The 13,700-nt window shown below is 42.1% G+C and overlaps 1 protein-coding gene across 3 annotated transcripts in view; it reads right to left on the reverse strand.

Annotated features, from left to right (window-relative positions):
- Nucleotides 1-13,700, reverse strand: part of VASH2 (vasohibin 2) — a 72,608-nt gene that overhangs the window by 11,721 nt on the left and 47,187 nt on the right. For all 3 annotated transcript variants that reach the window (XM_077282290.1, XM_077282292.1, XM_077282291.1), the window contains exon 6: nt 927-1,308. In XM_077282290.1, coding sequence (XP_077138405.1) covers nt 927-1,308 — 382 coding nt within the window. The remainder of the gene's footprint in view (nt 1-926; nt 1,309-13,700) is intronic.

Below are 13,700 nucleotides of genomic sequence, written 5' to 3' on the forward strand. Positions count from 1 at the left end.
AAGCGCTTCAGTTAAATGCTGCTGTCAGAGATTGACAGCGGCATTTAACTAGTTAACAGCCGCGGGTGGATCTCCATTCCGACAACGGCTGTTAGGGGCACATGACAGCTGATAAAATCAGCTCTCGTGCCGGAAAACATGCGGGCTCAATGCCGGAGCCCGCATCAAAGGGGGAGACGTAACATACGACGCACCTTTACCTCTTGGGTCATTAAGGGGTTAAGAAATTAAGTGTTTATCAAAAGAAGAATAAGGAGCAAATGAAAAACAGTAACGACTAGACATAAAAAAGGCGCAAATTCAATAATGAATTGGACCCCAAAGATGTGTGACCACAATGAGGTTTTGGTGCGTTTTTGACACTACGTATTTGTGTAAGTCAAATCCACACACGACTGTAATAATGTTAATGTAATACCTCTTTTCTCCTGTGGAGGCACTACAACGAAACCTCACACTTGGAACGTAGTGATAAGCAGCAGAAAAAACGTAATGGTCTTATTGTCACAGGAATGTTCTTCCGGACACTCTCCATATACACCTGTTCAGACATAGAAGCATTTTATAGGGATTGTCCAGGAATTGGGGTGTTTGAAGACAACCCCAGGAACCTAATTTGCTTAATGTCTAAACTGGTGCCATGACAAGGCGGAAGTGATTTTTGGATCCCATTTCAACACTTCATTACTATCTATGATGTATCAGTAGGACACAAGTGTTTAATATGTGAAGGTCCCAACAGGCCTTAAAATGACCATAGATGGTAATTGAGAGCAACAAACCTTCTTGGCGGCCATCAGCCATCTTTAATCACGAGGCTAGTCATTAAGATGTCATCAATGTCAATGGTTAAAGTGTTATTTTAAAAAAGTGGTGAGGTCAGATGTTCTAACCACAATGGACCACAGAGTCACCTCTCCACCCACCTTCATCCTCATGTCCCGGGCATGTTTCTCCAGTTCCTTCTTGATGTCTGCCCGCACCATCTTTCCCATGTTGATGACTAGATACCTCCACTCGATGGGCTGGAACGTGTGGGCATCGTGGGGGACGTATAAACCAATTTTGACCTTCTTCACGGTGTGAGAATACTTTTTGTAAGAGTCTTCAAAGTCAAAGATGAGCTCGCTCAGAGTCTTAAAGGTCATAGGTTTATCCATGAGATCCGATCTCCGGCTCATGCCCAGTGTTCCATAGCGTCCATTATGGTGGATCCCCAGCACTACGTGGTGGAAGAAGTTCCCTGAGAACTGGGTTTTAAAGCTGATGGGGAACCGCTCCACGCTGGTCTGACCGTTTGTGAGATATCTGTAGTACTGAGTTAAGGAATTTATAGCATCAAGAAAATACTTTGGTATCAAGAATTATGAAAGCGGTATCCTGGCACAGTCATTATACTGCACGGTATAGCGATATCCTGGCACAGTCATTATACTGCACGGTATAGCAGTATCCTGGCACAGTCATTATACTGCACGGTATAGCGGTATCCTGGCACAGTCATTATACTGCACGGTATAGCAATATCCTGGCACAGTCATTATACTGCACGGTATAGCGGTATCCTGGCACAGTCATTACACTGCACGGTATAGCGGTATCCTGGCACAGTCATTATACTGCACGGTATAGCGGTATCCTGGCACAGTCATTATACTGCACGGTATAGCAATATCCTGGCACAGTCATTATACTGCACGGTATAGCAATATCCTGGCACAGTCATTATACTGCACGGTATAGCGGTATCCTGGCACAGTCATTACACTGCACGGTATAGCAGTGTCCTGGCACAGTCATTATACTGCACGGTATAGCGGTATCCTGGCACCATCATTATACTGCACGGTATAGCGGTATCCTGGCAGTCATTATACTGCACGGTATAGCGGTATCCTGGCAGTCATTATACTGCACGGTATAGCGGTATCCTGGCACCATCATTATACTGCACGGTATAGCGGTATCCTGGCACAGTCATTATACTGCACGGTATAGCGGTATCCTGGCACCATCATTATACTGCACGGTATAGCGGTATCCTGGCAGTCATTATACTGCACGGTATAGCGGTATCCTGGCACAGTCATTATACTGCACGGTATAGCGGTATCCTGGCACAGTCATTATACTGCACTGTATAGCGGTATCCTGGCACCATCATTATACTGCACGGTATAGTGGTATCCTGGCAGTCATTATACTGCACGGTATAGCGGTATCCTGGCACAGTCATTATACTGCACGGTATAGCGGTATCCTGGCACCATCATTATACTGCACGGTATAGCGGTATCCTGGCACAGTCATTATACTGCACGGTATAGCGGTATCCTGGCACAGCCATTATACTGCACGGTATAGCGGTATCCTGGCACAGTCATTATACTGCACGGTATAGCGGTATCCTGGCAGTCATTATACTGCACGGTATAGCAATATCCTGGCACAGTCATTATACTGCACGGTATAGCAATATCCTGGCACAGTCATTATACTGCATGGCATAGCAGTGTCCTGGCACAGTCATTATACTGCACGGTATAGCGGTATCCTGGCACCATCATTATACTGCACAGTATAGCGGTATCCTGGCAGTCATTATACTGCACGGTATAGCGGTATCCTGGCACAGTCATTATACTGCACGGTATAGCGGTATCCTGGCACAGTCATTATACTGCACTGTATAGCGGTATCCTGGCACCATCATTATACTGCACGGTATAGTGGTATCCTGGCAGTCATTATACTGCACGGTATAGCGGTATCCTGGCACAGTCATTATACTGCACGGTATAGCGGTATCCTGGCACCATCATTATACTGCACGGTATAGTGGTATCCTGGCACAGTCATTATACTGCACGGTATAGCAATATCCTGGCACAGCCATTATACTGCACGGTATAGCGGTATCCTGGCACCATCATTATACTGCACGGTATAGCGGTATCCTGGCAGTCATTATACTGCACGGTATAGCGGTATCCTGGCACCATCATTATACTGCACGGTATAGCGGTATCCTGGCACAGTCATTATACTGCACGGTATAGCGGTAACCTGGCACCATCATTATACTGCACGGTATAGCGTATCTTGGCACAGTCATTATACTGCACGGTATAGCGGTATCCTGGCACCATCATTATACTGCACGGTATAGCGGTATCCTGGCACCATCATTATACTGCACGGTATAGCGGTATCCTGGCACCATCATTATACTGCACGGTATAGCGGTAACCTGGCACCATCATTATACTGCACGGTATAGCGTATCTTGGCAGTCATTATACTGCACGGTATAGCGGTATCCTGGCACAGTCATTATACTGCACGGTATAGCGGTATCCTGGCACAGTCATTATACTGCACTGTATAGTGGTATCCTGGCACCATCATTATACTGCACGGTATAGTGGTATCCTGGCAGTCATTATACTGCACGGTATAGCGGTATCCTGGCACAGTCATTATACTGCACGGTATAGCGGTATCCTGGCACCATCATTATACTGCACGGTATAGTGGTATCCTGGCACAGTCATTATACTGCACGGTATAGCTGTATCCTGGCACCATCATTATACTGCACGGTATAGCGGTATCCTGGCACCATCATTATACTGCATGGTATAGCGGTATCCTGGCACCATCATTATACTGCACGGTATAGTGGTATCCTGGCACAGTCATTATACTGCACGGTATAGCGGTATCCTGGCACAGTCATTACACTGTGAGGTATAGTCATTTTGTAGTGCACTCAGTACAGTAATAACCTGGCACATGCCCTATACTGACCCACCGATGTGCCCCGACACGCCACCTCAATACACAACAAAAGAAATGATCATCAATTCACCAATGCTGAATGAAAAGCTGGATCCTAGAAGCATCGCACGCCCGCGGGCTGAATGTAACATTTCAGGAGAGCGCTGATGTCGCTTCCAGTTTTATCACAATGACCTTTACCTTTTATTACCTTATTCAGCTATTACAAGGCGGCACACCAACATACAAAATCAAGAGGAAATCCACTGGGGAAGCTGCCGGAAGGGAAAAAAAGGTGTAAAACACAAAACAAATAATATAGATATCTTCGTTCACACCTCATAAAGATGAAAGGCTGGCCAAGGATGCGTACTATGTTAATAAGCAGCAAAAAAGGTGACAACTGACACCCCATATGTCTCTGGTTCGTATATGAACAGACATATTAACATCCAAAAATTTGGAATTGTCAATTATTTTATTTTCACGGCAAGATTTATCACGATTTTATTTTGCCAATTTGTGGCCCTAGGTATGTGGCCATTATAAGTGGCCCCCAAAAATGTAAAACTTACCTGCCACATTGGGTGACTTTTCATATGTGTACATGACAAATAACACTACTTTTTTACTATATGACTTGTATCCTGTGTTTTACATCAGTTTCTCCCTCTGCAGGCTCTTTTTCTAATTTTCAGTTGCCCCTGAGCTAGTGTGAGATTAGTTGCTCTGATATCTCCCACGTACTGCACACAGCGATGGATTACTGCTCTCCTGTGTAGCTGTGAATCCAGCACAGGGATGAGATAAACACTTACTAGAAAGTAGCAGCAAAATCTCCCTTTTACCCTCTCTACAGATTCCAACAGGCTTCCGTAATCTGATCTCTCAGTGAGCTGGCAGCCAGCATTCTCAATACAGAGCAATGTGGATTTTTTTTTAGTTGTTTTTTCAGAGTGAATGATGCGTTCAAGAAGTGGGGGGAGGGAAGAAGTGGCTCATAGAAAGAAGCAGATTTATCTGATATTTTACAAAGTTTCTTACATTTGATTTGTACTACTAACTAATGCAAAGTGACATTTTACTTTTTGGATTCTTTAGAAAATTTCTGGTTATGTTCTGAACCAAGTAGTAAGAAATAGTTCACATGAATTGTACTAAATATTTAAATATCGGAGAAGAATGGGAATACAGAAAGGCCTATTATAGGGCTATCCCCTTCCAAAAATAATTACTTTATTAATACTCTCTCGCTCCCTCATATGATAGTTAACTTAATATATTGTCACAAATTGAAGGAAAGAGAACTTAGTGCTATTCAATTTTTACAATTTAATAGGTTGCAATACTTGCTTCCACAACTAGAGGGCAGTACAACGTAACATAAAAAAAATGAATCTGTCTTCCTTAAAGGAGAAGTGTCATTTTTTGATAGTTGAATATTTTTGATTTAAACTTATTGCCCTGCAGTCCTCCACTGGAGAAAACCGTCTTGCTTGCTGCTCTTTGCTCTATGACAGTAATTTTTATTATCTTGCTTTCTAGCTGTTGCAAAGTAACAACTTTATTGGAAGTTGCAGTTTTGCAAATATAATGAACCGCATTAAGTCAAAAGAGTATACGATCGACAGCAGCCATTATTAATGCTACAAAGCACATAAAGTAAATACCGGTAAACAAAGTCAACTTTTTATGTCTACAGCCCTTATATGGACAGAACTATGTGACTCCATGGTTTCAGACTACCATTTGATCTGTTTACCCATCTTCTATTGTCTGTACGTAAAATGTAGAATATTAAGAGGTTGCCCACAGTCTCATTATTTTAACAGACGTGTTGGGGACACAATTTTGTGGCACTTACTAATATATAATCATCACAGGTTCTCCTTCTCCTTCCTTACAGACTGCACAGTTCTCCTATTCTCATAATAGTCGCTGATGGACCTCCAGGTGACCAGATCTGTGTAACAATCTCCCTCCTGCAAATGAAAACCAATCCACATGGGAAAGCTGTTTTTCCAATTGCTAGAGGCTGATGGAAAGGTCGGGTGAGATGCTCCTCCATCGGAAGCCATTATGAGAAAAGGTGAGCTGTGTATATCGTGAGCAATATCGTGGCGATATTTCTGGAGCTGCATTCATGTACTGGCGTTGTTTTTGATGCTGCATTGATGTACTGACTGTGTTTAAGGTGCTGCATTAATGTACTGATGGTATTTCTGGTGCTGCGTTCATGTACTGATGGTATTTCTGGTGCTGCGTTCATGTACTGATGGCGTTTCTGGAGCTACATTCATTTACTGATGGCGTTTCTGGTGCTGCATTCATGTACTGATGGTGTTTCTGGAGCTACATTCATTTACTGATGGTGTTTCTGGTGCTGCATTCATTTACTGATGGTGTTTCTGGTGCTGCATTCATGTACCGATGGTGGTTCTGGTGCTGCATTCATGTACCGATGGTGGTTCTGGTGCTGCATTCATGTACTGATGGTGGTTCTGACAAGCATTCATGTACTGCCCGACTTCAGATGTCATATGACTGGAATACAACCTCTACCTTATGAGTGGCTCATGACATGAAGCCTATGTTTCTATAGTGCCATTAATGATTGCTTAGAGACCAGTTTGATTCCATTCATTCATTTTTATTTCATTTTCATACATTCTCTTTTTTTGTTGATTGTTTTATTCACAGTATACTATTTTGATATATTTTTTAATTATATGTCATCCACAATATATTTAATAGAATTCCTTCAATGTTTGCATACAATTTATTCCTTTTGAGCCACATGTTGTATTCTGCTCATATGACATCTTTAGTCCTTTTTTTATGCACTTTTTGGCAGTATTCAACACTGTGGTTAGTCCTGATGAAGAAGGTTGACACTTCGAAACGTGTTGACCAATAAACCACATTCCTGGATCTCTGACTTCCATCATCATTCGCCGGCTGCGCATATTTAACCCATTTTATTCTAGTTTCTGGTTATTCTTTTTTTATAAATTTGGTTGGAGAGGGGGAAAGAACTTTTAATATGTAAAATATCCCTTTAGTTCTGAAAACAAGCCTGGTGTGATATGAACAAAACAAAATTCTTTTTGGTCACTTTCTCCTCCCCTAAGCAATTTATTAGATGCATTATTGGTTTAAGAAAAAAACTTTAATCTCAACTTCCATGAATATGTTTTATTAGATTAATTAAAACGCTAGAAATTATGTGACAAACACAGCTCAAAATCCTTCAGGTGGAAAATTCTGTATTCTTTCGAGGTTCGCAGAGCAAAAAGCAACACCCTGTATTTGACAGAGGCACTCACCCATGATGAAGACTGTTTGTCAGCCATCATTGTCTTTCCTTACGGAGTGGTCGCAGCTTTCTGCATGACGTTAGCTCAATAAGGATACAGGATCTCTACTCTGACAATGGAAACATAAACCTAGACATGTTTGCTATGTGGACAGCTAGAAGGCCATTCACACCTATCTAAGCGGGGACATGAACAGGTATTTCCGGATCTGTTTACCCACATGTCAAGAAAGAAAACCCTGCGGACCAAACAGTATATGATAGATATTCATACAAAAGGTACCACCTTGTATTCGCTCTAAAACCTTCTTCGTGTGCTGGTTTCCAATTTAGAAATACATTGGAAAAACAAATGTCAGCACCTACAGGCATAGCTGCCTTCTGAATCATTGTGGTTTACTCCTAGTGAACACCTAAACTACGGTACATATTCTTCCCAAAAAAATCTTTCATACATTCATGGCAAAACTGTTGGCACCTTTAAAATTGATCCAGAAAATTAAGTATTTCTCCCAGAAAATGATTGCAATTACATATATTTTGTTATACATGTGTTTATTTCCTTTGTGTGTATTGGAACAACACAAAAAAAGCAAATAAGACACAATTTTACACAAAACCCCAAAATTGTTGGCACCCTCAACTTAATATTAGGTTGCACACCCTTTGGAATAAATAACTGCAATCAATCACTTCTTATGACCACCAACTCAACTGGAGTTTTGGAGCACTCTTCTTTTGCAAACTGCTTCAGGTCTCTCATATGTGAAGGCGCCTTCTCCCAATAGCAATATTAAGATCCCTTCACAGCTGATCAATGGGATTTAGATCTGGACTCATTGCTGCCACTTAAGAACTCTCCACCATTTTATTTCAATCTATTTCTGGGTGCTTCTTGAAGTATGATTGGGGTCATTGTCCGGCTGGAAGACCCAAGACGCAAACTCTGCTTTCTAACACTAGGTACTACATTGTGACCCAAAATCCTTGGGTAATCTTCAGATTTCGGGATGCCTTGCACACAATCAAGGCACCCAGTACCAGAGGCAGCAAAACAACTCCAAAACATCTTTGAACCTCCACCATATTTGACTGTAGGCACTGTGTTCTTTTCTTTGTAGGCCTCATTCCATTTTCGGGCAACAGTAAAATGATGTGCTTTACCAAAAAGGTCTATCTTGTTCTCATCTCTCCACAAGAAACTTTCCCAGAAAGGTTTTTGCTCACTCAAGTATATTTTGGCAAACTGAAGTCTAGATTTTTTAAAGTCTTGGTGTGAGCAGTGGGGTCCTCCTGGGTCTCCTGTCACAGTGTTTTATTTCATTCACATGTCAACAGATATGATGCACCCTGAGCCTGCAGGACAGCTTGAATTTCTTTGGAACATGATTGGGGCTACTTATCCACCATCCGCATTATAATGCGTTGCAACCTTTCATCAATTTTTCTCTGCCGTCCACATCCAGGGAGATTAGCTACAGAGCCATGGGTTGTAAACTTATTATGTTGCGCACCGTGTACAAAGGAACATCAAGATCCCTGGAAATTGACTTGTGACCTTGAGATTATTGATATTGAGCAACAATTTTGGCTCTCAAGTCCTCAGGCAGTTCTCTTCTCCTCTTTCTGTTCTCCATGTTTAGTGTGGCACACACAGACACACAATGCAAAGACTGAGTCAACTTCTCTCCTTTTTATCTTGGTTTCAGGTGTGATTTCCATATCGCCCACACCTGTTACTTGCCCCAGGTGACTGTGAACGAGCATCACATGGTTGAAACAATGTTGTTTACCCACAATTTTGGAAAGGTGCAAAGAATTTTGTCCGGCCCATTTTGAGGGTTTTGTGTGAAGTTAGGTCCAATTTGCCCTTTTTTTCAGTTTTTTTTTTTTTTGTATTGTTCCAATATACACAAAGGAAATAAAATTGTGTATAACAAAACATGTGTAATTGCAATAATTTTCCGGAAGAAATATTTCATTTTCTGGAACAATTTCAAAAGGTGCCAACACTTTTGGCCATAACTGTATTATACACATATTCATACAAAAATAGCAAACTGCCCCAGGTAGTCTAGAAGTAGGTTAAGAACATCGAGTTCTTAAGAAATCTCTCAACCATGAATGTAGAAACTGTGCATGAAATGTGTTATATAAAGTGACAGGCTGAGAAGGACTTCACATAAATGCTAACTTGCCAGGACTAACAAACACATGGGTGAGAACTGGTCACTGCTTGATACAACATCAACATAATCCTCTTCTGCTGCTGTTACAAGTTACCGGATTGTCTTCAGGATGCCCTATTTCTGCCCATTTCAGACACACACCGCCACAAACATCATACCAGTAAACAGTCAGCGAGTCGTTCTGGACCTTGAATATTCAGCATAAGGCTGACTCTGAGATAAGTTTGTCTCTTCCAGTCTCAGTTTTACATCCTAACGGAAGGGTCCTCTGGGAACACATCTGGCCATTTCCACTATAGTCTGTTGAGATTGTTCCCATTTTCATTATTGATATCTCCATGTTATGTATGAATCCAGTATTGCCTATATTTAAAAGGGCGCCGTAGTTATAGGAAGGGGCCAGGATGGGAAGGGGCCACGATGGGACATTATTACAGGAAGTCGCCCAGAATGTAGGACATTATTATAGGAAAGAGCCCTGGATGGCGGCTATTATTATATGATGGGGAACATTATACCAGGAAGGGGTCCAGGATAGGTGATATTATTACTGGAAGGGGCCAGGATGGAACATTATTACGGGAAGTTGCCCCTAATGTAGGACATTGTTTTAGAAAGGAGCACAGGATGGGGGACATTATTATATGATGGGGAACATTATACCAGGAAGATGTCCAGGATAGGTGACATTATTACTGGAAGGGCCAGGATGGGACATTATTACAGGAAGTTGCCCAGAATGTAGGACATTATTATGGGAAATAGCAGAGGATGGGGGACATTATTATAGGATGGGAACATTATACCAGGAAGGGGTCCAGGATGGGTGAGATTATTACTGGAAGGGGCCAGGATGGGACATTATTATGGGCAGTTGCCCAGAATGTAGGACATTATTATATGAAGGAGCACAGGATGGGGGACATTATTATATGATGGGGGACATTATACCAGGAAGGGGTCCAGGATGGGGGACATTATTACAGGAAGGGGCCAGGATGGGACATTATTACGGGAAGTTGCCCATAATGTAGAACATTTTTTTAGAAAGGAGCACAAGATGGGGGACATTATTATATGATGGGGAACATTATACCAGGAAGGGGTCCAGGGTAGGTCACATTATTACTGGAAAGGACCAGGATGGGACATTATTATGGGAAGTTGACCAGAATGTAGGACATTATTATAGGAAGGAGCACAGGATGGGGGACATTATTATATGATGGGGGACATTATACCAGGAAGGGGTCCAGGATGGGGGACATTATTACTGGAAGGGACCAGGATGGGACATGATTACGGGAAGTTGCCCAGAACGTAGGACATTATTATAGGAAGGAGCCCAGGATGGAGGACATTAATATATGATGGGGAACATTATACCAGGAAGGGGTCCACGATGGGTGACATTATTACAGGAAATAGCCAGGACATCGGACATTATTACAGGAAGGGGCTAGAATGGAGATTATTACAGGAAAGAGCCAGGACAGGGTACATTACATGGGGGGTGAACACACATATCTTTATAGGATCTAGAACACAACATGGCCCAAACATTTGACCAACTTGCAGGAGGTGGGGGTCCAGGACCAAAATCTGCGTAGGGGTCCATCGGATTCTAGTTACGCCACTGAAGTTTAGATTTACCATTGGATACATCTAACACTACACTGTATGGATCTATTGGATATATTTTACTTAGGACAGATCCTGCATGGATACATGTAACACAGGATAGATGTAGTATTGCATAGATCTAACCAGGGCTCTGGAGTCGGAACTCATTTTGGGTGGAGTCGGAGTCGGCGTCACGGAAATTGAGGAGTCGGAGGTTTGGCTTATCGACTCCACAGCCCTGGATCTAACATTAGGCACATCTAGGTTTGGGCAAATTATGCATTGGTCACATCCAGCATTTTATGGAAAGACAGAGCTAGAGAACTGAAATGTGCAGATCTGGCAAAATATATGTAAGATTGGATCTAATGCCTCGACAATCAGATTTTATGTTATGACAATATAATAACAGATTAACAGTTGTACATACAAGGACCACTAGCTGAATATTAGGGGTCTCTGTCTGAGATCTGCGTGCTTTCCATAATACGTCTGTTCTTGGCAATAACATATGATTTTTCTAGAGGCTGAATCTCCATCTGTTAGTCAACACAAAGACTTCACAGTCACCTCCTCCCACATCTTCACAGCCGACTCAGCACCCAAGTCATCCGAAGGGAATAGCAAGCAGCGAAGCAGATGGCTGAAGAGACAAGTCTTCAGCGAAATACCTCAACACGTGGGACGGCGTATTTACAGGACGGCTTACACCGCGTCTTATATTTCATATGGTTTACATTTGACCATACTGAAAAGTTCTGACATAACGGAGCTCAAAAACACAAATCCTTAGAATATAATATAGTAATCAATATACTGTATTATACTAAGGGTATGTTTCCACTGTCCGGAATCCCTGCGCTTTGGACGCAGCAGAACCCTGCTCCACCCAAAGTGCCGCCCCGTTGTACGCGCAGTGATTCCGGATGTGTTCATTGAACACATGCGGAATCACCGCATCGTATTCATAGACTGGGATATTTATATTGCGGAGAACGGAGCATCTCCACAAGATAAATAGACATGCTGCAGTCTGGAAAGACGCGCCGCATGTACGGTTACGCAGGGCTGCCGGATGCGGCTGTGCGCACATAGTGGAGATGGGATTTCATAAAATCCACTCCACTATGCTGTAACATCTGGATGCTGCAGATTGTACGCTTCGGCTCTACGCAGCGTCCAATCCGCAGCGAATACTGAAGGTTTCCTGACCGTGGAAACATACCCTAACTAACAGATATAAATGTATCTGAACGTTCTAAACACTAAAGAAAAGTCATTGTGGGAGACGAAAATTCTTTACAGATTTCTCATAAAAAATATAAATCTCTAGCCTATTTAACTAAAGACACAAAATCTCAGTTTTCTGTACATACAAAATTAATCACGTGACCTAATGCAACCTTTCTACATCTGCACGGATCTGTAGTTATCACCTTCTAAAGATGAACCCCTCAAGAGTCCTCTTTTACCCTCTGTTACCACTGGATCCATCTTCCAGTAGTTCCAATACTGTCGGTTGAGCATGTTCAGTTCACCTGATTACCCTTTGTATTAAAAACATTTTACAGCCAGGTTGTAGCACAACTCAGCTATGCTCAGCACTGAAAGTCTCACTGATTACAGCTACATTAGCCTATAATGGCCCTGTCTAATAAAAAAGAAAAAACAGTTGCACCCCTTGACCCTGTTTAATAAAATATACCCCCCATACTCCTTCACAGCATCCACATTGACCTGACAGCTGCGTTGTAGCACAGCTCAGCTATGCTACACTAAGCTCTGCTATGCAGTGTGTGTACGCTCAATTTGGAATTTGTAAGTAGTAATGAATATTGGTCAATTAGTGAGTAACAGTCACTACATTCAAAAGTATCAAAAACTGCCCATGTTGAGATCTATCCATCTCCATCAGGAGGCACACAAGAGAGTAGAGAGAGGGACCTGCAGCACTAAGAATAAGCAGGGTGCTTCTGGAAAATGTAGCTTTTGCCGTGTACGAACAGGACCATTCATTCAGATGTGAAGCTGGATGCACAGAGGAGCAGAAGGAGATGAAAATAAAAGAAACAAATGTATAAGAAAGTTTAAGTTGGGCTTGCACTATATTAAAAATAGTCATGTAGATACTGTGCTTTGCAGAAAGCAATATTGCCATTGTGGGAATATCCCTTTAATTCATAGTCAGCAGCCCCAAAACAGTGCCATCCACAGTGGTTCCAAAATAGAACCTATAACAAAATACCCGGATGAGAGTAATCACATAAGTCACCGTAAAAGCAGAAATAGTCACCCCATAAGATATGAACCACGTTAGCATCCCTCTCTTTATATCTGAAAGGGGTTTCCCACAAAGTTTATTTTAGTCAATAGATCTTGGAATAATAATAAGTTCCACAATTGGATGTGATTAAATAAAATGTTCCTGTGCTGAGATAATCTTATAAATGTGCCCCTGCTGTGTACTGTGTAATGGCTGTGTCTGACTGTACAGGAACATGGTCTGATCATGCCACAGCTCCTGGACAGGGGAGGACACAAAAGAGTATACAGACATTACAGCACGGGATCGCAGCTGAATTTTTTTGTGAAGCAAAACATTTCCCTGCCTGTTTTTTCAGCAACATTTTACCTAAAAGAAAAATATATCTGCGATCCCATGCTGTAATATCCGTATACTGTTTTGCTTCCACCCCCACCAGGAGCTGTGGTATGATCAGACCATGTTCCTGTACGGTCAGACACAGCCATTACACAGTACACAGCAGGGGCACATTTATAAGATTATCTCA

The sequence above is a fragment of the Ranitomeya variabilis genome, chromosome 2, assembly GCF_051348905.1.
Source record: "Ranitomeya variabilis isolate aRanVar5 chromosome 2, aRanVar5.hap1, whole genome shotgun sequence".
Taxonomy (NCBI): domain Eukaryota; kingdom Metazoa; phylum Chordata; class Amphibia; order Anura; family Dendrobatidae; genus Ranitomeya; species Ranitomeya variabilis.